Genomic DNA, 26,191 nt, shown 5'->3' on the forward strand with positions numbered 1-26,191 from the left:
AGTGGACGCTGCCATTGCCCGCATATCAAGAAAAACTACACTCCCGCTAGAGGATGCGAATGTATTTAAAGACTCTATGGAGAGAAAAATAGAGATGAATTTAAGGAAACAGCATGTAACAGCGGGAGCGGCGATAAAGGCATCCTCAGCGATGGCGATTACATCAAGAGTGCTTAGGTCTTGGTGCCAGGATCTAGAGTCTGATATGCTATATGGTATTAAAAGGGCAGAGCTTATGAAGATGGTGCAGAACATTCAGATGGCAGTTGAGTTCCTGTGCGATGCCTCTTTAGATGGAGTACGGTTGGCCGCAAGGTCCAGCGCAACTAATACAGTGACAAGGAGAGCGCTCTGGCTGAAGCCATGGGCAGCAGATAATCAATCAAAGAATAAGTTGATATCTATACCCTTCCAAGGCAAACACTTGTTCGGTCAGCAGCTTGATGAAATAATTACAAAAATATCGGGGGGTAAGTCGGTATGGCTCCCCCAATATAAGACTGCAAGGAGAGGACAGTTTAATAAGAACTTCCAATATTCAACGGCAGACTACAAAGAAGCTAAGACCTAAAGACCAGGTCGTAACTTCAGGAGGCCCTGGTTCGGAAATAGAAACACTTTTCGTGGTCAAAGGGGCAGAGAAGGCAGATTTGCCTTCCGTCAGACACAATGACGCCAGGGACAGGGTTGGCGGCAGGCTAATGTGCTACAAACAGGTGGGTGCTAGAAGTCGTCTCTTCAGGCTACAAAATGGAGTTCATCAAGCTGCCGAGAGACTGGATAGAAGAATCACCTGTCCCAAGCAACTGGGAAGAAAGAACGGCTTTATTAAGCAGTCTACAGGTTATGATAGACCAAGGTGTAGTAAGAAGAGTATCAAAACAACAGGAAAACCAGGGGTGGCACTCGAGGTTTTTCGTTGTAAAAATGTCTCAGCGGGGTTCAGGACGATACTGGACCTGAGAAGGTTAATACCTTTGTCCACACAAAGAAGTTCAAAATGGAATCAATCAGGACCATTCTTCCAGATATAGAAAAAGGTGCCTATTTGACGACAATAGACTTAAAAGATGCATACCTGCATATTCCAATTTTTTTAGGACACCAAAAATACTTGAGGTTCAGACTAAGAGGGAAACCTCACCCGTCAACATCACCCAGAACATTCACAAAAGTATTGGTGGTGCTGGTGGCCAATTTAAGAATAAAGGGGGTGTCAATATGGCCGTATCTAGACGACCTTCTCATCATGGCACGGTCAGAAGTGCAGGAAGGTCAACATACAAGACGAGTTCTGGAGTACCTCAAAGAACATGGCTAGCTGATAAATTATCAGAAAAGACACCTAGAACCATCACAAAAGGTGAAGTATTTGGGAATGATCTTAGATACGCAGTCCATGCGAGTAAAACTGACAGAAGTCAGGCGTCAAAGATTGATCAAAGAAATAAGAAGCATGGTAAGAAAGAATACGAGTCATACAGAGGAGTGTATGCGAGTGCTAGGACTCATGTCGGCAGCAATAGAAGCTATACCATGGGCAAGGTTCCACATGCGGGCACTACAAGGATGCTTTCTAGAGCAATGGGATGGAGACGAAAAAAACAAGAAGCAAAAGATCGTATTGTCATCAGAAGCAAAAGAGGATCTCAGATGGTGGAACAATATGGAGAGATTAAGCAGGGGGAAGTCTTTTGCGACCCACACACAAATTATGGTGACAACGGATGCCAGCAAGAAAGGCTGGGGGGCTGTGTGCGAGCGATTGGTCAGCGCAAGGAGAATGGAATATGAAGACAAGCCAGAGTCATTCCCATATAAGAGAAATGAGAGCGGTCTGGATGGCATGCCAAAAATTTCAGAGTGTACTTCTAGACAAAGAAGTTGTGAAAAGATCAGACAACCAGTCAGTAGTGACATACTTGAACAAACAGGGGGGAACAAGGAGCAAAACCCTGATGATGGAAGCATCAAAAGTACTGCAGTGGGCAGAAAGGCATGTCCTAAATCTCAGGGCTGTCTTCATTGCAGGAAAGGAAAATCGGTTAGCCGAAACTCTAAGCAGGAGCAGGATAGCCCCAGGAGAATGGGAGATCTCACCAGAGGTGTTCGCGACAATTGTGAGGAAATGGGGCCTTCCACAAGTAGACTTAATGGCGACAGAAAAGAATGCGAAGGTGCTGTGTTACATTTCCAGACATTGGGAACCAAGCTCATGGAAGATGGATGCACTGATGGAAAAATGGGAGGTAGAACTAGCGTACGTCTTTCCACCATTCCCGGTCATTCACAGGTTACTGAACAAAATAAGCAGAGAGAAATCCAGGGTAATTGCTATCCTACCATACTGGCCAAGGAGATCGTGGTTTGCGAAACTAACTCAAATGGCGATAGAGGAACCATGGACATTACCAGATTGCAAAGATCTAATACAGCAAGGCCGCTATTACCAAAAACAACCAGACAACTGGAAGCTAACGGCTTGGTTGCTGAAACCAGGACACTGAAAAGAAAAGGATTTTCAGAAAAAGTAGTAACTACACTATTAAAAGCAAGAAAATATTCAACGTCTAGTGCTGATTATAGGACATGGAGGAAGTATGTACACTTCTGCAGATCGGGGAGCAAAGATGAGAGGAAAATAAATACAATTCTGGAGTTTCTGCAAGCAGGCTTGGAGAAGAACCTTTCAGCTAGCTCTGAGGGTACAGATATCCGCACTAAGTGCTATCCTAGATATGAAAATTGCTGATAATAGATATATACAAAGATTTGTGCAGGCAATTAAAAGGATCCGGCCGGTATTTCATAACCCACTGGCTCCATGGGATCTTAATATGGTCTTAAACGTACTGACAGAGGCACCGTTTGAACCCCTAGAGGAGGTATCGTTGAAATTCCTCACTATTAAGGTAGTATTCTTGGTAGCAATTACCTCTGCAAGGAGGGTCTCGGAGTTGCAGGCGTTATGGTCAGAAGAACCTTTCCTCAATTGTTTTGAAGATAGAGCAGTGTTGAGGACAAATCCTCATTTTCTACCAAAGGTAGTCTCTAAATTTCACATAAACCAGGAGATAGTACTGCCTTCCTTCTGCAAGAATCCGACAAATTCCAAAGAGGCAAGGCTGCATAATTTGGATGTAAGCAGGGCACTGAAGATATATATAAAAAGATCAGAGGCCTGGAGGAAATAAAAAAAACTGTTTTTACTTACAGAAGAAATAAAAAAGGGGTTGGGAGCAACGAAGATAACCATATCCAGATGGATAAGAACATGTATATGCGAAGCATATAAGATTAGGAAATTAGAGCCTCCGGTGGGGCTAAAGGCCCATTCAACGAGAGCGCTGGCAGCGTCGTGGGCAGAAAAAGGGGCAGCTTCGCTGGAAGAAGTGTGTAAGGCGGCATGCTGGTCCTCGGCACATACATTCACCAAGCACTACAGGGTGGATGTGGCGGCTACTGAAGACGCTAAGCTAGGAAGAAAAATCCTTAGTGCAGCAATAAAAAATAAAATAAAATAATAATTTATAAAGGAAGAAAGAAGATGGTGTTATACCACAGATACGGTGATGGAACCAGTATCCTTTTTGTTTATTATGTTACTAAATACCCACCCAGTGGAGTGAACTGCTAGGGTAGACCCAGAAGTATGCTGCCATGGGGAGGTAGAGGAAAGTACAGATTATTACCTGTTAATAGGCTTTCGTCCACTCCACCATGGCAGCCGTTTTTCCCAGCCCTGAATTTAAGGGTTGAGCGAGTTATTTAATATATGTTATGATTATGTTATTGTTGGAAGCTTGTAAAATGAAAGACACAGAGCCTAGGGGGGCGGTACTTATATAGGGGGCAGAGTCTTTTTTGTTCCTTTCAGATATCTACCCAAGGGGGCGGAAACCCAGAAGTATGCTGCCATGGTGGAGTAGAAGAAAACAGTTATTAACAGGTAATAATCTGTACTTTCTGTATTTATGTATATTTGTGACCTTATGTGCATATATATATATATATATATATATGTGTATATCCATATATTGAAAATGGATCACTTTCAATGTCAAGTAATGGTACATTAGGAACCCACATCCATTTTGGATTTATGTGAATAGGGTATAGAGTCCTCATGAAATATAAATATAAATTACAATGAATTAGGCACTAGATCACATATTTATATATGTATATAGAGAGAGTGCCTAATTCATTGTATTTTAATTTTGATATTTCATGAGGACTCTATACCCTATTAACATAAATCCAAAATGGATGTGCGTTCCTAATGTGCCATTACTTGGCATTGAAAGTGATCCATTTTCAAAATTGTGTAAGTGTATTTTATATGTGTTTTCGCCAGGGTTGCACAATAATATTTTCTGGTATACATCACAATTGAAGTGTGCCTATGATGGAAATTACAGACCTCTGATCTTTTTAAGTGGGTCAGCTTGCACAATCGGTGGCTGTCCAAATACTTTTTTTCCCCACTGTATGTAGGAAGTTATGATTTACTGTGGTTTCCTGCATGATGTGTTTTACATGCGCTAACATAGAAACATAGAATTTGACAGCAGATAAAAACCACATGGCCATTCAGTCTGCCTTTTAGGATATTGATAAGGTTTGGTGTAAATGTTTGGAGTTGAGGTAGGGTCGAGGATTAGGGATTTTCCTTAGATTATAATTGTTGTGGGTTATGTGCCACAGCTTTGTTCCCCTTGTGAAGTCGTCTATTTCTGTCTTCTCATGTAAGACAATAAAATGCTAATAGTTTGTGGGGTACCAGAAACTACCTTATTGAATAGTGACTGGCTGGGTGAACAGTAATGGTTAACACCAATTGTGTTGAATGTCATGGCTACACTGCAACACAATGACAGTGTCCCATAAAGACTCCTCTTTCGACCCCTCTTACACAAATAAACAGTAGTGAAGGGACTAAAGATGGACATACACATATAGTTCTGGAATCTGCTCACCCAGCAGAGAGAGCGCCATGGTGTTTGACTTACAGGTGCTGCTTGATTACACTTGCAATACTTTTCACATGTTAAGGTGCCCATACACGGTACAAATATTGTATACAATATTGCATAGGGTTTTGCAATGCGATGAGATCTAGTACAAAATGAATGTGCAGCACATGCTTATTGAGCTATGAGATGTGTAACGGACATAACAATTGTACTGTGTATGGGCACCTTAAGTCTAAAGTTCCTGATACTCGCTGCGATAGCAGAGTGCAATGCGCACGCTCCTGCGAGCATCGCATCGGACAGTACAAAAAGTATGTGCTGCACATACTTTTTAAACTGCCCGCGCATCGCATGCAAAACTCATGCATTGCGATGCGATCTACCCGTTAACGCATTGCATTGCACGCTGCTATCGAATTATTTAGAGAACTTTGCTTCTGATGACATGACAAGATCAGTGAAGATAAGTGGCAACAGCAGCAGTTAGGAGGGTTCATTTGAGAGGAAGTCATAGGTGGTAGTAGTAGTAGTTTGGATCTTAAAATGCTTATGTATTAGCCATATGTGCCTCAAAGTATTGTAAAATATGGTTAAATAATGTTTTATTTTATGTCAAATTTAAGTTATAGAAGTAATGCATGCAGGGAGTTATTTAAAAAAAAAAATGTTATTCTTATAACGCTTACAGAAATCATGAACAAGAAATCGGTTTCCCATGAGTCTGTCCTTGGAGGAAAGTTGGCAGCAAAAACCAGTTTCTCTGTGCAACGCAGTGTTCACCGGGAGGAGGAGTTGACAGGTAATATACTTTCTTTGTGTCATAACAAACATGGTTCAGAAGCTGCACACAGAATATTAGTACATTTCCCTGTTGGTGTATGCTTACCAGAGGAGCATCTTCCTCTTCAAACGCACTACATCTGCCTTCCATTTCATACCCTACATGGGCTCCCCTTCAGAACCTATTTCAAGATTTTCACTCTTTTACAAAACCCTCACCCATCTTCTATTTATATCTCTGATCTTCTCTCCCTTCACCCTACTGTCGGCCCACTTTGCTCCACAAATGTGGTTTCTTCTACTCATTACTTCCTCCCATTCCTATCTCCAAGATTTTTTTCCCCCATGGTGGTAATTACAACTCGAACTCTCTCCCTATGAGAATATCTCTTCACAAATCTTCAAGCGGGTTCTTAAGAAGAGACTTTCTTTTGAAGTTTGGCTCATCTATATGTAATCATGGACAGTTTATAAATTTTCCATTTTGTGCTGTAATATTATGTTGTGAACCCCCTCCCCAAGTAATTCACAGATCAGCAAGTCAGTGGCTCTTCCCGCTACGCCGATCCCTGGTGACTGCTGTAATGTAATCCACCCTGGGCAATGGGCATGTAAACCCCCCTCCCCTTGGGCAATGTGCATGTAACACACACCACCCTCCCAGGCAACAAGCACGTAATCTCCCCTGGGCAGAGCATGTAGGTAAGCGGCATATGTGGATTAATTGGCATTACTGTGTAAATTTCTGTTGGCACTGTCCCTATGAGAGTCCAGTGATTAAAAATTTACTGATATCTTAAGATAAATCTTTGTCGAAATGTACTCTTTGCACAAACTCTTTTGTCCAGGACTGATGGGGGATTTTAAATATTTAGACTCCTCTTTTACACATCTAGTGTTCCCTCTAGAAATAAGGGCGGGCAGGGCGCCGCAGCGCAAGGGGGGCAGACCGGGCCGCCAGGGTCACAATTGTGGGCGGTCCCGGGCAGCGACGTCACGAAAAGGGGCGTGTCCGGGCCGCGACGTCGCGAAAAGGGGTGGGCCCGGCCGGCTCCGTCACTAAAGGAGGCGGGGCCGGCACCGCCGAAGTTACCGGGCTGCCGGGGAAGCGCTGGGAATCGCCGTCTAAGGCGGCGCTGCGCTTCCCCGTGCCCACAGCCAGGGCAGGCACCACGCTGTTTTAGCGGGGCGCTGCTAGCAGGGCAGGGCGCATTTTGCCCTGTAAAAATCGGGCAGGGCGCAGCACCCCGCTAAAACAGCCTAGCGGGAACACTAACATCTTTCTAGTGTGTGTGCACCTTTTTAATTTTGGGTGAATTATTTTGTTTCATGTGCAGGGTACATACTCGCTGCTTTGTTTTTACACTGGAATTTACATTTCAGTTTACATACACCCCACCCAAATGTAACTCTCTCTGCACATGTATTTGCCCCATCTGCAGTGTAGCATGGTTTTGCCCATTTTAACAACAAATCTGACCTGTGATCAGGTCTGAATTAGGCCCATAGTATCAGCTTTGGGGCTCTTTCTAAACAACTTGCCATACATTTAAGTTCATTTTATCTCCACATACTGGATAACATTACTGGTTGACAAGATAATTGTCCATATGGGGTGCTCCTTTATGGTAGCAATGTATGCTCCTATAATATAGAATACGACGGGCCCTTCAGAGTCCAATCAGGGCACTCAACAGCAGGTATAATAAGAAAGGTCTATTTTAGTAAACACTGATTGAATCCCTGCTGCTGTTTGGTTGTGTGGCTGTCTTCTTCACAAAGGCTGTGTATCGGCCGAAATGTCGACCAGGACTACGGTCCTCACTGTTGTTGATGTACTCACCTGCTGGTGAGTGCCCTGATTGGACCCTGAAGGGCCCATCATTTTATTATTATATATTATTAATATTATTTTATTATATTATTATTATTATTTTTTTTTTTCACCAAACAATTCAACTTTTCCTTTTTTATAATGTTATATTTACATTTCATATTAACCAAGACATTGGTTTTGCCATCATTGTTACCCACAGCTAGGGAATAGCACAAACAAACTAATCTATTTAAAAGCTGGGTGACTTAGGTAATTGCCTAAGCTGTGGTTTAAAGGGGATTGACTCTAACCTAGATCAGGCATGAAAACCAAAATCCCAGAAAGCAGCTCTGTAATTGCAGAGCTTGGAAAAATAAATACACCTGGCTAAAACAGCTAAAATCATGAGATGCTTCTTCGAGGATAATTGGATACCCCTTTAAGTGCATTAAGAATATTGTAAAGCAGGGCTTGACAATTAAAAAAAAAAAAAAAAGATCTATGAGCCAGGATGAAAGTGAAGGAGCCAGACGCATAAGTGCCACTTATCTACATGCTTGTTGCTATGGGTTTCTTGCTTTTAATGCCAGGGGTTGCATACTCTTACCAGGGGATACCATGGGAGATAAACCCTAATCTTCTTCCCTCCCTCCCCCTCCCCACCGTTACCATGCAGCAACAGCTGGGCAGAGCGGTGGACAACCCACCCAGCTGGATCCGTGCAGGCCTGTGGCTATTTCAAAACTCAAGCCACCTCGCGAATCAATCATGAGCTACCACTGTAGAGCTATGAATAAGTGATTAATATTTATGAAAAATAATAAAACTGTTCATTTTTATTCTGTTTACATTTGTTAGAAGTATTAGGAAGTGATGAGAACTGTTTTTTTGTTTAAAGTTACATCCAGATCAAGACAGTGCCTTTCTTGAAGTCTTGGTGCTAATAGCTCAGGTCCTTTTTTTTTTTTTCACAAATTAACCCTTTGCGTGCCAACATCTGAGAAATGTTCAAAATATCCAATAAAAATGGATATTCTATGTGTTCTATAAATTTAAATAAATGTTGTGTAAAAAAATATAAAAAAATGATTTCCTGTCGAATGTAAACATTACAGGTCGTTTTGCTCTACAGTAAATCGCCAGGAGGGATTCAATGTCCCACCTGCCGATCAGCGAAAACGGTGTGAGTCTGCGGCTGTGGATTGTCTAGAACCGACCGTGACAATTCAAGGCTGTTCTCTGCAAAATGTTTTTAAAGCTGGGTCTGTTCTGTCGATCTGCCTCTTCAATGCTGTCTGGAAACACAGCATTGAATAGTCGCCCACCGCTATTTCCCCTGTCGGAAATAGCGACGGGGATATTATACCCCCAAAGGGTTAAACTGTTTAGTTCCTTTTGAGAAAATTGTTTGGAGTAGAGGAAAGTTTTTCAAACTCTTTCATTCACTTGCATTGGATAAAATTAATATTTCCACATCATCACATACAACTTCAAACAAAGAACTCCCTGATGGTACAATAAATCTTCCCTATGTGGTTTAGGCTGTTTTTTTTTTTCAAAATAGATTTTTATTAAGTCTTGCAAAGAGAGGAGCAATTTACAGGAGGGTAACAATTGTGCATTGAACAGAAATACTTTGAACAATGAGGAACAATATGAAGGCAGATCATTTAAAATCAATACATAATCTGTAATATGATTCGCCATATCTTATTCCAGTTGGCAAGACTTACATTTAACAAGGTGGGGAGGGGGTTGGGAACAGAAGGAGGGAAAAGGTAGGGAAAGGAATGGGGGTGGGGGGCCTCAACATATTATACAATACAATAGGAAATATGAGAAGGGAGCGGTTTAGGCTGTTTTGCTGAATTCATACTTGGGTATTTCAGTTTGCATTTCTTTTTTTTTTTTTTTTATATATTTTTATTGAGCCTCATATAACAGAGTAATGGTACAACACATCCAATCCTGGATGATGACGTTAAAGTGACATTATTGAGGATCACAATTTTTTTTTAACATTTTTCAAACAATTCACTATATACGTAATGGGTACAGTATTTTCCCAAAATATACAAGACAATATAGCTGGAGATAGTTTGTCGACAATGTTCGACAGGTAGATCTGGGATGGACTCTCCATCTATTCATTGAGTCAATATAGTGATCAAAATAATTCAAAACATAAAACATAAATGAAAATAATAAAAAGAGAAAAAACAAGATGTAAATAGAAGCAAATAAACAATTAAACAGTCTTACCCTAACATGGCAGGTGACCAGAAATTGTGTCAAAGTGCGTGCACAGCAGCCATCCCGGACCGCAGACCCATCCATGGAGAGATCCAATCAGCATGCAAGCGATGAGGAGAAGGAGGATTAAAGATATAAAATAGATGGGAGAGTGAAGTAGCAAGGGGAGAATCGGAGTGTATATCAGCTGATGTCTATGAGTTTAATTTAAGGTAATGGGTGGAGCATTCTGCAGGAGTTGAAGGGAGTACCAAGACGTATTTAGAAAGCAGCCCTAAATGGCCTGCTTAGTGCGGGAAGGGAGGGTTTGAATAAATTTGTTCCAACAAGCAAATAATTTAGGGGTTAGGAGTTTCTTATGGAGTGAAGTCTCCAACCAGTCCATTGTAAATAGGAAGAGAAGGCGTGAGGTTGCCATGTCTAATGAAGGAGGTGAAGGTTGTATCCATTGCTGTAGAATTGCCTTTTTATCTTCTGCTGAGAGGAGTACAATCAATGTTTTATAGTTTTTAGATATGGTAGACTGGTCAGCTATATGCCCAAATAATGCCCAAGAGTCAGTACATCGAAATTAATTATATTTTAAGTGAGGTTGTAGCATAATTATGTAACTGGTGCCAGAAGGTTTGTATATCGTGACATTGCCAAAGACAATGATATATATGTCCGCTTCTGGTGCATGACATTTAAAGCAATCTGACCTTTCAGCTGTGCCCATCAGGTAACAGCGTTTGGGTGAAAGGTAAGCTCTGTGGAAGATTTTATACAGCATTTCCTGATAGGAGCTGGCTGGGATAAGTTTAAGATTAATTATGAATGTGTCCAATATGGTTTCTGAATCGAGAGAGGTGGATTGTGACGCCCATTTAGTGAGCGCCGGCAAATTTGTGTCAGGGTCAAGCTCTGGGCGGATACGGCCATATATAGTGGAGACGGAGTGTGTTTGAGTGCGAATTACTGAATCCAATGGATTTGTGATGTCTTGGGGTTTGAGTTTGGTTAAGATCGATTTAAGATAGTGAATAGCTTGAGCATATGGGAAAGCATGATTTGGCAAGAGGTTGAATCGTTGTGTTGCTTCCTCAAATGTGAGAGGGGTATTGGAGGTATTGAGTAGATGCCTTAGACAGGAAATTCCATGGGATCGCGAGGCCACAAAAGGTGATCCAGCATCACCCTCCTGGAATTCCAGATTGCTAACTAGTAAAAGGGATAGAGAATAAGTGTTGTAAACCTAAATACTTTCTTGTACGTCTCCAGGCATATATAGTGGAGTATAGTAACGGATTGTCAAATTGAGGGGTACTTATGTATTATCTGGGCTCCCATGTTAAATGCACCCCATTTTTTCATACCCCTACTATCCAACTACGCATGGAGTTGATTTTATATAGTGTGGCGAGCGCAGCGAGCCACCGTGCCCGAAGCGGGAGCCCAGATATTACATAAGTACCAATTGAGGGTTTTTTATTTGTGGTGATCATGCATGTAGAAGAAAACTAAGCGAGAGAGGAGCACATAACTGAGTCCAGGGCCGCATCAGTGAAGATGGCTGTACCATTCACCCAGTCTACTGCAAAGCGAAGGATGCACGCTAGATTATAATACTTTGTTAGGCAGATTGAGGCCACCTCTTTGGGTTGTCTGCATCAGCTTATATAGACTAATTCTGAGCCTTTTGGAATTCCAAATAAATTTGGTGAGCATGGAAGGATATATTCGATTTGGAAAGTAGCACTGGTGTCATATGCATCACATAAAGTAGTTTTGGGAAACTGGCCATTTTGAATAGATTGCAGATTTAGTGGCAAATTTTGCCACAGGTTTAGTTCCGTTTGAAGCTTGTGGATTACCGGAGAAACGTTATATGAATATAGGTTGTGAGGATGAGGAGGTAAAACTATGCCTAGATATGTAATGTATGTGGAGGCCCATTAAAAGGGAAAGGGAGTTGTCCAATCAGACCTTATTTGGCCAAAAATGGCCAGCGCTTCCGACTTGGCGAAGTTAGAGAAGCCTGCAAATGAGGAAAAACGTGTAATGATGTCTATTAGATGGGGAACTGAGTGCTTTGGATTGGACAAGAAGAGAAGAACGTCGTCCGCAAAGGCGACAACCCTCAACTCTGTATTGCCAATTAATATACCTGAAAGATTAGGGGAGGAAGCAATATGCCTAATGTGGTTCCAGTGCGAGGTTAAAAAGTAAAGGCGAGAGGGGGCACCCTTGCCCCGTTCTAGACAGAAGGACGGGGAGGCTATGCCATTCACCATCACCTGAGCTGTTGGAGACGTATACATCGCCTGAACCAGCCCCCTGAAGGGCTCTCCAAAAAGCTGCCTAGAGAGTATATTGTGCAGATGTGATCAAGAGATCTTATCGAAAGCCTTCTCGGCATCTAAATTGATAAGTATATTATCTTGGATGTTGTGAAGGCGGGTATGCGTTATTGCTGCTATGGCCGCACGAACGCCCATTACCGATTGTCTACCTTTCACAAATCCCAACTGAGCTGGCGATATCAGGCGAGGTAAATATTTTTGAAGGCGGTTAGCCATTCATTTAGTTAAAATTTTAAAGTCCTGATTCAAGAGAGAGATTGGGCAATAGGAACCCATTAAGGTGGGGTCCTTGCCTGGTTTTAATAAGACTATAATTCTAGCTTCATTGAATCGGAGTGGCATTTCCCCAGTTGTTATCAAATGATTGTATAATAATGTAAGGGTGGGCGCTATGTCTCCCTTTAATAATTTATAAAATTCTGCCCCATACCCATCCGGGCCAGGACTTTTGCCGTTAGGCAAAGCCTTGATGGTATCTACCACCGGGCGGTCTAGAAGGTCCCTTTCTTCTTGGTCTGCGTAGGTAGCTCGGTTTCTGCCAAGAATGTGCATCAGATGGTTCATGGGTGTATAGTGAGCTATAGAAGTTAGAGAATTCACTACATATTTGGTTAGGATCAGTGATAAGGATGCCAGAATTGTTCATAGTCTTCACCCATGTACGGGATCGGGGGCCCTTCATCAGGTTAGCTAATAGTTTTCCCGTTTTGTTGCCAAATCTATGTAACTTGTTACGGTAGTAGTTATGTGAAGATTGGGCCTGTTTGGTCAGGAAGGTGTCGTATATTTGTTTTGCAGATAGATATTCCTCCCTGTGAACCGGGGTATCGTGCCTCTTATATGTGTTATACGCCAGGGTTAGCGCAGTACTAAGGGCATGTAATTGAGTTGTGAATTTCTTCCGTTTGGAATGTACATAAGACATGATATGGCCCCTAAGAACCGCTTTAGATGCGGTCCAATATATGAGGTGATTATCTGCCTGGGCTGAATTATCAGTTACAAAGTTAGACCAGGCATGTTTAAGGTGTAAAAGAAAATCTTCTGAGTGGAATAGATGTGCGGGAAACCGCCAGCATTTAGTAAAAATTTGGGGTAGATTTAATTGTATGGTCAGTAATATAGCAGCATGATCTGATATTATTATATCGTGTATGGCCGTATGTGTGACCTTTGGAAGGAGGTGATCAGAAAGGAAAAGGTAATCAATTCTGAAGTGTGTGGGTGTGAGTAGAACGTATAGTCATGTTGTAGAGGGTGAAATATATGCCAGGGATCACTAATGCCTAGTTAAGTGCATAGAGGAGAGTAGGAGAGGTTTGAGATCTACCAGCACTTACCCCGGATCTGTCCATGGATGGGTCCACGACCGTGTTGAGGTCTCCACCTAGAATAAGGTTGGTGTATCCCCAAGAGAGCAATTTCTGTAATAGCATGGCAAAAAAGGAAGCATCAGGGTTGGTTGGAGCATATACATTTAGCATCATATATTGGGTATTATCCAAGAGCAAATCAAGAAGAATAAATCTACCCTCCGGGTCTATAAATCGTCTAGTTATAGAGTATCGAAGGCTTTTGTTAAACAAAATAGCTACTCCCCTAGTCTTGTTAATGAAGGATGCCGAAATGCATTCCCCCAGCCATGTGGCCTTGAGGGAAGGATGGGAGCCCTCTACTCAGTGGGTTTCCTGTAGGAAAACAATATGGGGGTTTGTACGGGTGAGGTGTGACATGACCTTTTTGCGTTTGACAGGGTGATTAAGCCCTTCTACATTCCGTGAGACTATGTTAAATATAAAAAGTGAGATATCTTCTGCTGTTGTATTTAAAGAGGGTAACTGGCTGGTCCTATCAGCCAATTCCCGCTGGGTGAATCATAATAAGACGGTGTGTAATCAGAAAGAGGGGCCCCCTACTGTCCCAGCGAGAAGCAAGGGGTAAACCCATAATGGGACGGGGTCCGTTAAATGGACGGGCAGGCACATATTATAACATTAGAACATGGAAAAGAAACCAAAGAATCATGAGTCTAAGCCAGGGGTGTCCAAACTTTTTGCGACGACGGCCAGATTTGGTGAGGTGAAAATGTGGGGGGCTGACCATTCAGCCTGACATTCTTTGAATCATTAATCACATCAGAATGGTCCCTCACTCTGCTCCCATCACTGTATGTCCCCCAGCCTGCCCCCATTCACTGTATGTCCCCCAACCTGACCCTCCTTCACTGTATGTCCCCCATTCACTGTATGTTACCCACTCTACACCCATTCACTCTGTCCCACAGCCTGCTCCCCTTCTCTGAATGGCCATCACTGCCTCCATTCACTGTATGTCCCCCACTCTGCCCCCTCCCTTCTCTGTATGTTTCCCAGCCCCTTGTGTGAGCCAGAGGAAGGAGAGGCAAAGCAGGCACTGCAAGGACAGGAGATGCTTGGGCTCCTGCTGCTGCCCTCCTCCGCTCTGCATGTTACGGGAGCAAGCTTCCCCCTTGCTGCCCCCCTCCCCAAACACTGCTGTCACTGTGTTTGTGGAGTAGTGTGATATATGATTGCAGCAGCAGGGGTAGGACGACAAACACATCTCACTGTGGCTGCCGGCACCTCCTCACTGCAGCAAGGTAAAGGCTCGCTCGCTGGGGACCCACCTTTATTGTCCTGTGCTGTGCTTCCCACGTCTGATGCTCTGCCCGCTTCCAGCAGGAGACTGCAGGCCACTTGAAATGACAGCACGGGCCGCAATTGGCCCCCGGGCCTGACTTTGGGCATGCCTGGTCTAAGCCTATCGGATGCTTAGCGGCTAACACAATATATTTCCTCAGCGGAGAAAAAACAGATAAACTGCAACATATGTCTGCAATAGTAAAATGTTAAAGTAAACGTCAGCAGGCCCTCAAGGGTCCGTGGACGCCAGACCTCTTGCTCAGGTCTCAGGGATTGAAAAATGTGCCCTGGCTTTTGCGGGGTCATCGAAAAAAAGGGTCTGGCCATCCCCAAACACACGAAGGCGAGCAATGAGAATTTAATCTTAGAATCTATAAGATGTTGCATATGGGCGCGAAGTCCCTGCGTTTAGAGGCCACCAGATTGGAGAAGTCTTGGAAGATGAGAAGACGGTCGCCTCTAAACGTGATGCTGTCTGTTTTTCGGTAGTGTTCCAAGACTTTTACTTTATCAGCGTAGTTGAGGATGCGCATGATGACTGGTCTTGGTCTACCAGTAGGGTTAAGTCTGTCTGGGCCGATCCTGTGAGCCCTCTCGATTGCCAGGGGCGATCCCTTCAGGTCCAGAGCTAGTTGCTCTGGAATCCAGGAGGCTAGGAGATCCATGAGCTCATGTCCCTTGATTGACTCTGGTATGCCCATCACCCGCAAGTTGTTACAACGATTTTGGTTCTCCAAATCGTCCAATTTTTCGGAGAGGGTAAGTATTTCCTTGGAGTATGAAGCCACTGTAATCTGTGCAGCCTGGAGGTAATCCTCAAGGGAGGAAATTCTCTGCTCAGCGGTGTCTAGACGTTGAGAGTGCTGAGTGATCTGGGCTAGGGTAGAGTCGATGGAAGACTTAAGACCCGCCAGTTTCTCATCTAGCATTGGGCCTATGACAGCTGCAATGTCCGCTGGTTTCATTTTTGAAGATCTGGGTGTGTTAGTAGCTTTTCTTTTGTTTTGAGAGGTAAAACGGGTGATAGAGCGGTCAGAGTCTGACGAGTAGCCACCCTGGGAGTCAGTGGGCGGGATGCGAGAGGAACCTGTAGTGGACATCGAGTAAGGCACTAAGAATTTTTCCATATACCTGTCCCGGCAGGTATGGGGAGGCGTACCTGTAATTACAAGAGTAGATGAGAAGAATGTTGCAGGTGATATCAGACATAGAAGGCAAATTACATTTTACATAAGAAATAGCATTCAGAAGGAGGTGCAGCAGGTATCTGCATTAGCATCCGAGGCTAGATATATTGCAGTCACATTTTAGCGCAGCGGATGAATTATGAATTGTAGGAGATGGTGGCCCAAATGGGGTGGAGAGATGCTCCCCAACCTGGGTTCTGCTAGAAAATATGAGTGTATAGAGCCTCTTCACCCCTCCCCTAGATCCTTCAGGGTAAAAGACAAGGTTCAGCCCGGGGCTCACCGGCCCGAATGATATCTGGGTGAGTGTGGCTGATTCCAGGTGTTCAGGTATTAAATATGGGAATGGTGGGTGGTTATGTGGGCAGTTTGTATTTATTCAGATAGAAGCAGCAAGGGAGGGCTGCACAGCAAAGGACACGCTGTGGGTGAATAATTCAGGGCCGTGTAGGAGGGTGATTTTAAGGTTATTTAGGTGCTTGGGCTGAGGAGCTGGCGTGAAATGCGTCTTGTCTGCTTGGCTGCCAGGCCACGTCCCCAGTTTGCATTTCTTAAATCGATGCATTCCCTTCACATTTACAGCACTAAAATCGAAGTTGCTCAAGTATTCTTTTGGCTCACACCACATCATAGGTATGCTAAAATTAACTACTTTTTGATCACCTTTAGTCCAATTGTGGATTTACGGGTTTTATAAACCTTGTGAGGTACCCAATTCTAGTCTTGCAAGCTTATGTGTCATCCAAAATAAGCCAGATGCACTTGTTATGAATAGTTATATTTTTTTCTTTCTTTTTGCAACACTATATTTGCCACAAATATAACAAAATATCAAAAAGCCAAGGACGTACTGAGCAAAACAAGCCCAGCTGGTGGGAAATTGGTTGTGGTGAGATAGAGAGGCCCAGACAAAGGAGCAGGAGGTGTGCTAACTGCCTCACTCTGTCCTCTCATGTGCTCTTCTCTGTATGCTGGGAGGAGGCATGGTTGTAGTCTGAGGATGTCGCAGCAGATTCCGCACTAGTGAGGCTATAGTAACATAGTAATTAAGGTTGAAAAAAGAAGTCAGTCCATCAAGTTCAACCCATTTGACTTGCAACTACTGACAACAGTTATGCTACCCAGACACTTATGCGATCCGATTCGATGTGACATCGAAGTGTAATGTCCATTGAACGCGATCGCATCTTGTGGTGCAAAAAGTGCCCCCTTTCAGCACTCAATGGCACATTGGGTGCTGGCAGTGGGTGGCGTAGCAAACCGCTAGAAGTAGCGCTAGAAGGCGTCGGTAGTCGGCTGTAGCGGCAGACTTGTTTTGAACACTGAACAGCCCTTTGATTGGCAGAGAGAGCTACATCTAGCTCTACAATTGTCCACTGCCCGCCCTCTCCCACGACGCCAGCGGTTCCTCCAGCCCCCTCTCCCCAAACCCCATGCTTCTGAACGCGCCCCCCCTCCCCCCCAATTCAAGTGATTGCATGTGGTTAAAAAACACATGTGAGGGGGCGTGGCCTGACGGGGACGGCGAGCAGACGCATCTGAGCTAAGCTCCGGCGATATCCCTTTCAAAGAGCAAAATACAGGTGCCTGCTGCCCCAAAATACCCTTCCCGGACTGCCCCTACCCTGCGGCATCTCTGCTCTGCCGCCTTGAGTGCGCCCAGGAGCCCGGAGATACCTTTTGCGGCTCTCCGCAGGTTGAGGCCTACCTTCCGACGGAGCCGGGACCTAGAGTTGGGCGGAAGGCCGGGATCCGAGCTCCGTGACGCGGATCGCGGGTGTACTGCCCCGGGAACGGCGCGGACTTCACAGACAGGGGACCGGATCACCCTTCTACCCTGCGAGCTCCCCAGCGGCTGCCTGGCACCTCCCCAGACCACAAAATCCAGCGTGCTAGAAGGTGAGGGGTGCTGTGGGCACCATTTCATAGGCACACTAACGGCGGCCATCTTGGCGGCAGCTCCTCCCTCTCTCCCTCACTCACTCATTAAGGAGCCTGTCACAGCCCGTTTCAGGCTACAAATAAAGCACTGGGGACCAAGCTCTGCTCTGGGCTTATACTAAGAAGTGCAGCAGCCACCCAGCCAGCACCTGGGACATAGTAAACTGACAGCTATATCTAAAGTGTACCTTGCTCTTGGAGCAGGGCTGCCCTCTTGCAGCACATCCTGATCTGTCCTGTCACACAATATAACACAGGGAGGCTGCAGACTTCTATGGCACTCTGCCAACTATATAAATTGTGAATTCCTACAATTTGGTCTCCCTGCCTCTGCTGCTCCCTCTGTCTCTTAACTATCTGCCATAGCCTACTCAAACCAACAGTTAAGCCAAGCCATTCAGCACCACCTTGTGGCCTATGAGCAGAACGCAGCCTCCTTAATGTGATATGGTTGCCTGAGAAGATGTCCTGATCTATATGCAAATCACCTGGACATGTAACCAGCACTGTGTACGGCCTGTCAATACCATTAGCGCCTTCTTTTGCCTGATCCCCATCTGTTAATCAATTCCCATTACTAGTACATCTACCGACAGAACTATGCCTACTAAACGCAGCAAACTTCCCAAACCGGTCCCCCAAGTGGCTTTTTTTAAGCCCTCCCCTGCAAGACCCAAAAAGGTGGGCGAGGATGGACAGCAACCTCCCAAGAAGAACCTCCCTAGCCCCCTGGGGCCAGCCCCTTCACCGCCAGATAATCCTACCACGGGCACTAATGTCCTAGATGATAACCAAGCGCTTACTGTTGGCTCTATGAAGTTACTCCTGTCACAATTTAAAAAAGATGTAACAGAGGAATTTAAAGCCACGCTTCGGGACTGTCAGAAGACCATTGATGACCTCGGAGAGCGCACTGACCATATTGAAACTAAAATGGGTGAAGTCGTCTCCTCTCATAATGACCTAATATCTTCCCACGAGGCCCTAGAAGCCGAAGTTGCCTCCCTGCGAGATAAAGTCTCAGACCTTGAGGACAGATCAAGAAGGAACAACATTAAATTACGCGGAGTCCCAGAGACGATTTCAAACAGTAGTCTGAATGATTTTGCGGTTAAGATCTTTCAGAAACTTCTCCCCAGCAGTTCCAATACAGATCTTCTGATAGACAGGATCCATAGGCTGCCTAAAGCAAGAGGCGCCCCGGAGGAGGCCCCACGGGATGTCCTTATGCGGATACATTTTTTCCATGTGAAAGAGGCGATACTTAAAGCGGCTAGACCATCCGAGGAAGCCTCCAGAATACTGGGTCCTCTCCAAATCTTTGGGGACCTTTCGCAGGCTACTCTGGCTAAGCGTCGTTCCTTCTACCCCATAACTGCTGCTTTGCGTAAAGAAAATATCCTATACAGATGGGGATTCCCCACAAAATTGCTTATCAACAGAGATGGATCTACTATTGTGCTATCTTCTGTGGATGAAGGGAAACGCTTCCTCTCCACATTACTTCCAACAGGCTCTTCAGCTATGCCATCACCTGAGCGCGGACTCCAGCGGGACTGGTCTGCGTCAAGGTCTGATCGTTGACGGTACTACTGTTTTAAAGCTGAATTAAGCCTACATGTTAAGCAGCCTAGAGTACAGTTTGTCTTTGTATTCTCTATTGTTGGTGCTCTAATGCTTTTCTTCTTATCACATTGACAGGTTGCTGCTACTCTTCTGTTTTATTTGTTGTTCTGATTTACTTGTTTATATCCTCTGGCCTAGGGAAATTATCTCCTGACAAGTAGTCCACAGGCTTTGCCCCCCCGGGCGCCCAAGATGGGCCTGCCGGTCGAGGCAAACCCCCGAGGTTAACGGCCGTTCTCACTATGTGCCTTGTTATATGTTTTAGACTGGTTACTGTTCCGGGTGTGAGTATATCCTCCACTGTCCCCCACGCCCCCTATGTGTGTCGCCACGGTACGGCGTCCAAATTTACCCCCAGATGGGGGCCCTTACATCCCCTTCCCTTCCCTCTTACCTCGCTTTTCCCCTTTATACTTGAGTGATGTCTCCCCGTGTCATAGTTGGTACAATACACAGGTATGCTCTAGCCTAACCTTTGGTCTGTCTCTAACGGTTTCAGCTGTTCCCCAACCAATCGATAATGGTTAATGTTATATCCATTAACGCCAAGGGCCTTAACTCCCCTAATAAGAGGAAACTAGCCCTCAAATACTTTCATAAGCACAAAATACATATTGCTGCTGTTCAAGAAACACATTTTATAGACTCAGCTCCCCCGCTATTCTATGATAGAAACTATCCACACTGTTACATGGCCAACGGCCCATCCAAAAGAGCAGGAGTTGCGATTCTTATATCGCAACACTGCACATTCTCCCTCACGTCCCAATACTCTGATCCTGAAGGCAGATTCCTGATTCTAACTGGCTCTCTTGAAAATCGAGAAGTGACCATTGTGTCATGCTATGCCCCTAATACGAGGCAGCTCCCATTTTGCAGAAAACTCTGCTCCAAGATTCAGCAAATGCTCAGAGGTGCCTTGCTTCTCCTGGGCGACTTCAACTTGGTCCCAGACCCTTATATAGATAGCACGCGTGCCCGGTCCGGGTCCTCCAGTCGGCTCTGCAACCCCTCTAGCGGTCTCCGCCAGCTTCTGGCGGAATACGATCTCCATGACATTTGGCGGATCAAAAACCCTTCAGTAAGGGATTATACCTTCTATTCCCATGTGCATGGCACTTATTCGAGAATTGATCTTGCCATATCAGATAAATGGTCTTTAGTTTCCTTTAACAAGATTAAAATTCTCCCCAGATCTTGGTCAGACCATTCCCCGCTATATATTGAATGGGACATATCAAGTAGGAATACGACCCCTGGCCCATGGCGTCTGGGTCGCCATAGTCTTATTCAGCTGGAGGCTCAGCAGGCTATACGCTCATCAATAGACCACTATATACAAGAGAACTCCTCTGAAGACACTTCAACCTTTAATCATTGGTGCGCACTTAAGGCAGTTGTCAGAGGATCAGCAATCCAAATAGCTGCCAAACTGAAAAAAGACTATAAGAAAACTTTAATACAAGCCGAATTGGAGCTTGCTACCTTGGAGGCAGCCCATAAGTCCAACCCAGCAGATAAGTCTATGTTTAAACTTCTAAATGAAGCAAGGGACAAGGTGAACAGCTTCTATCTGGCAGAAGTTCAACGCAATGTAAGCAAGCTAAACCAGAAATATTATCAACTAGGGAATCGTGCAGGTAGAATGTTGGCTAGGAAATTAAGAGGAAAGAGGGCAAAAGAAAAAATCCACTTGGTCTTTTCTGATCGGGGCTCAAAAGTTTATGATCCAAATGAGATAGCCAACGTTTTTTCAGATTATTATTCAAAACTATACAACTTGAAAGATGATCCGGCCACTTGCCAACCCCATTATGAAAAGATCAAAAGATTTTTGAATAGAATCAATCTACCAAAGTTGCCAACGGAGACCTGTTTGTCCCTTAACGCACCTTGGTCGTTAGATGAGGTCCAAGCCGGTATTGATTCTTTACCTTCTGACAAAGCCCCTGGACCAGACGGGTTCCCGTCCAATTTCTATAAGACCTTCAAAGCCCAACTATCCCCAGTGCTCCTCAAAGTATTCAATGAAGCCTCCTTATCAAAACAATTCCCCCCTGAAATGCTAGAATCCCGTATCATAACTATCCCTAAACCAGGAAAACCCCAAACATATGTCCAAAACTACAGACCTATTGCGCTCCTTAATTCTGATTTGAAACTGTATGCCAAATTAATTGCTAACCGTATAAGTCCACTACTTCCTGCCCTTATTAAAAATGACCAAGTAGGTTTTGTCTTAAACAGACAGGCCCCGGATAATACACGTAGGGTGTTGGGGGTTATCGAATTCTGCTCATCAAAGAAAATCCCCCTTTTAGTTCTGTCATTAGATGCCGAGAAGGCCTTTGATAGGCTTCATTGGGGATTCATGCAAGCGGCCTTAGAAAAATTTGGTCTCAATGGCCGAATACTCCATTCAATCTTAGCTCTCTACTCCTGTCCTTCTGCTAGGGTGCTCGCAAATGGCTGCATCTCTTCAGGTTTCACGATTTCTAACGGCACACGTCAGGGATGCCCGTTGTCTCCCCTGATCTTTGCTTTGGCGGTTGAGCCTCTAGCTGAACACATCAGATGTAATGACTATATCAAGGGCCCGGTAATTGGGAATACATCTCATAAAATTAGCCTCTTTGCCGATGATGTCCTTCTGAGTATCCTGGACCCTGAGGAGTCCTTGCCTGCTCTCCATTCGGTGTTACAAGAATACTCTGAAGTTTCATTCTATAAATTAAACACTAGTAAGACAGAGGCTCTTCCTCTAGGACTCCCCCCAGAGACTGTCACTAGATTAAAAGCAAAATACGGCTATTCGTGGCAAACCCGATCACTGCGTTATCTGGGAATTAATCTAGCGCCTGAACACTCCCTTTTTGAATGTAATTATGACCCCTTGTTGAGGGCCTTTGCGGAGCTGACTGGGGACTGGATGATGCACGACGTTTCATGGCTGGGGAGAGTTGCGGCAGCAAAAATGATCCTCCTCCCGAAGCTGATGTATTTATTTCGTTCCATTCCAAGACCCCCCACCAAAAAACTGTTCAACAGAGGGGCGTGGCCACGGAGGGAGGAGAGTAGGTGAGCGTGCTCTAGCCTCCTCGTGCTGGCTGCATGATAAGTGTGCTCTCCCCCCCATGGGCAACCTAATACCAAGTGCCGAGAAACATTGAGGAACCCCGGCACAGGATTGTGTACCTTCCCGGCAGCGTTGATCAGCAGGGCAGCGGTATTCAGCGGGGCAGCGGATCCCGGGCATCCCCCCCTCTGTTGGTGTGAGCAGCGAGTGGCGGGGAGTGACGCGTCGGGTCTGTGTGCTCCAGGCGTCCAATCCGGGGCTCCCGACGTCACAGGCCGGGGACGCTGACAGGCATACGGCGGCCAGGAGAGACGACCGCAAGGCAGATCTGTGTAACGCCCGGCAGTGCAATCAATGCACGCGCTGCCAAAAGGGATAGAGGGCTGCACTGAACCAGTGACTCTGCGGCAGGACGCTCGGCAAGCGGGGAGGCGACAACGACGGTGCATGGTCTCCTGTTAAACCGAGGGAACAGCAGGCAAGGGTGAAGACGCTTTGGCACAAGACACCCCCAGACAGCTGTGTGAGAGGCAGCCACTGGGGGAGTGTATAAGGTCAGCAGCGGGCTCTGTGGCTTTGTGTCTGGTGCATAGCTGGAGAAGGTGCCAGCGGAAGATACCTAGGCCCCTGGGTGAGAGCCAGTGTGTGGTCTGGGCAACAGAAGCCGCAAGAGATTGAGATCCTGGAAGGCGGGAGGAGGCCTGTACGAGTGCAGATCAGACGAAACAGGAGAGAGGACATTTTGGAGATCAAGTCGACGCACTCTAAAGCCGACACAGACAGCATAAAAGAGCAGCTAAGCAAGAAAGATCCAGCCAGCAGTGAGTAATCTTTTTCTTGTTGTTGTTCCTTGGCGCTGCTATTTGGAGAAGAGGGCCTTACAGTAATACAGGACTGAGGGGGTATCACCCTACTGGGCAAGTAACATCATGGGCAAAACAGGGCAAAATACAGCGGCGGCAAGACTGGAGAAGTTTGCTAGGACCCAGCCCCAGACAGGGAATAGTTCGCAATCTAACACCCCCATGACTACACCAGTTAAAAGTGGCAGTGCTCAGCAGGCTCCTGAAGTCACACTGCAGCAGGTGTTAGATGCAGTGAACAACTGCGAGTCCCGGCTTATGGAACAGCTAAATAAAGTCCAATCGGACATAATGTTGCTCAGGGATGATGCCCAAAAAACACGTGATAGGGTGACGGAGGTGGAGAGTCGTGTTTCGATGTTGGAGGACACTATTACCCCCCTGCAAGCCCAGGTTAAATCGATGTCGGGCCAACTCACTGATATGCGCCAGAAAGTGTCTGACATTGAGGGGAGACTCAGACGCAATAATGTGCGGTTTATTGGTTTTGAGGAGCGGGTGGAGGGTAAAGAACCCGAGAAATTTTTAGAGGCCTGGCTAATCCAAATGTTTGGTAGAGAAGCCTTTTCGGCCCAGTTCGCGATAGAACGAGCCCATCGGATTCCGGGTCGCCCCCCGGTGCCTGGGGGTCCCCCTCGCACCCTAATAGCCAAAATTCTTCATTACAAGGACCGGGACTCTATCCTACGGCTGGCTAGGGACAAATCTGACTTTGTGCATAATGGAAAGAACATTGCTACCTTCCCAGACTTCCCCATAGAAGTTCAGAAAGAGCGTGCAAAGTACAGGGATATTAAAGTCAGATTGAGAGAGCTGGGCCTGAACTACTCCATGTTATATCCATCTAAACTGAGAATTGTGGTGGATGGAAGCACCAAATTCTTTTTTTCTCCAAGCGAGGCAGCTAGCTGGCTTGATGTGTCGTACCCCGGGAGAAAACAAGTGCTGGCTAATTGAAATGAAATGAATTCGTATACTTGCTATTAGTATTCTGTTATTGATATATTCACTATCTTCTTCTTTTTTGGTTTTTTTTTTTTTTTTTTTTTTTTTTTTTTTGGATCCTGGCTTGGAGTTGTAGCTTATAGAGAGATATTTTACATTCTGCTATATATCATTCTGTTATTGCTGCATATATTATTGCCATCATGATTCTGCAACGGAGGGGAAGGTGTTTGGAACGGTTGTTGACGTACTATGGCAGTCCGTTCTAGACGCATCCACAACCGCTTGAGTCGGTGGTGGGGAGGAGAAGATCTGGGAGAGCCGGTATATTAGTCACAGAAGTATGTTAGGGATACATCTATATATCTGCATTTCCCCGTAGCGGATGTGGAGGTGCTTGTACACATACTGGAGCGGTCTGCCATTGAAGCATTTATGTTTGCATGTTTTTGCAGAAGATAAGACAGCAGGCTGATATGTCTGCATGTGAAGGCGGCGAACTGTCACACGTATATTTGCAGGATCATGCATTGATTGGGGAGGGAAGAAAAAGGAAAAAGAAAAGAAGAGAGAGAAAGGGAGAAGGGAGGAAGGAAAGAGAAAGGAAAAGGAAAGGGGAAGGGAAGGAAAAAGGAAGGGAAGAGAAAGTGAATAGAAGAGATTGATATAGTATGTATACTTAATCCTGGCTCGGCTAGGAAAGTGAAAAATTGTTAGATACAGGTTGCTCGGGGGTGTGGGGGGGGTATACTAACTTGAATAATGTGATAAAGAGTGTTTAAAAGACAGCACGGGGAGGGGCGAGGGGCTCTTTTTTTTCGAGGCCATTAGTTAATTGCCCCAGGATTGGTGCATTTAGTGGTGAGTTAACAGTGGGTTAAATTTCTTTGGTTTTTTTTTTTTTTTTTTTTTTGGGGGGGGGGGGGGAGATAGGTATGCCTATGGGGTTAGGTCATACAGGGTGGGGGAGGGGGGAGGGGTGTGTCGTGTATAATTGTTTGTTAGTCTGTATGTCCCACACTGGCCTTAATTATTGCTCCATGGAAAAAATTACATTTGGCGAAATGAGGTATTCCCCCATGGTGGGTGGCAAAGAGATCATAGCTACTGACTATGGTTAAGGTATTATCATGGAACGTCAGAGGGATAAATTGTAGAATTAAAAGATCCTTGGTTTTAAAACAATGTAAAGATCTTGGGGCGGACATCATCTGCCTCCAGGAAACCCATTTGAGAGGTGAGAGGCTTATGTCCCTAAGACGCCCATGGATAGGATATGCTTATCACTCCACTTTCTCCTCTATGTCAAGAGGGGTTTCTATGTTGATTAAAAAATCTTTGGCATTTAAGCCTGGGGTGGTTAAGATTGACCCAGCGGGGAGATTTATTTTTGTTGAGTGTAGCATTAACCATATTAGAATCTGCATCCTTGTAGTATATATACCCCCCCCCTTCTCGTATGATATTATCAAAGCGGCGGTTGAATTCTCAGATACTTTCTCAGACTGTCAGGTCATCTGTGTGGGCGACTTTAATAAGGTTCTGGACCCAGGGTTGGATCGTTGGAGGAGATCGAAGGAGGTAGGGGCTAAGGAAGGTAAAAGATTTGCGGAATTTATGAGAGAAATAGGGTGGTGGGACCCATGGAGGGCAAAGTATCCAGACCGCCAACAGTTCTCGTGTTTCTCCTCCTCCTATGTAGCCTTTTCCAGAATTGATCTGATTT

The 26,191-nt window shown here is 45.0% G+C and overlaps 1 protein-coding gene across 1 annotated transcript in view; it reads left to right on the forward strand.

Annotated features, from left to right (window-relative positions):
- REXO1 (RNA exonuclease 1 homolog) overlaps positions 1-26,191 on the forward strand; it is a 90,038-nt gene that overhangs the window by 27,401 nt on the left and 36,446 nt on the right. The window contains exon 8 of the mRNA XM_083179430.1: positions 5,665-5,775. Coding sequence (XP_083035556.1) covers positions 5,665-5,775 — 111 coding nt within the window. The remainder of the gene's footprint in view (positions 1-5,664; positions 5,776-26,191) is intronic.

The sequence above is a fragment of the Crinia signifera genome, chromosome 1 (genome assembly GCF_055691185.1).
Source record: "Crinia signifera chromosome 1, ASM5569118v1, whole genome shotgun sequence".
Taxonomy (NCBI): Eukaryota; Metazoa; Chordata; class Amphibia; order Anura; family Myobatrachidae; genus Crinia; species Crinia signifera.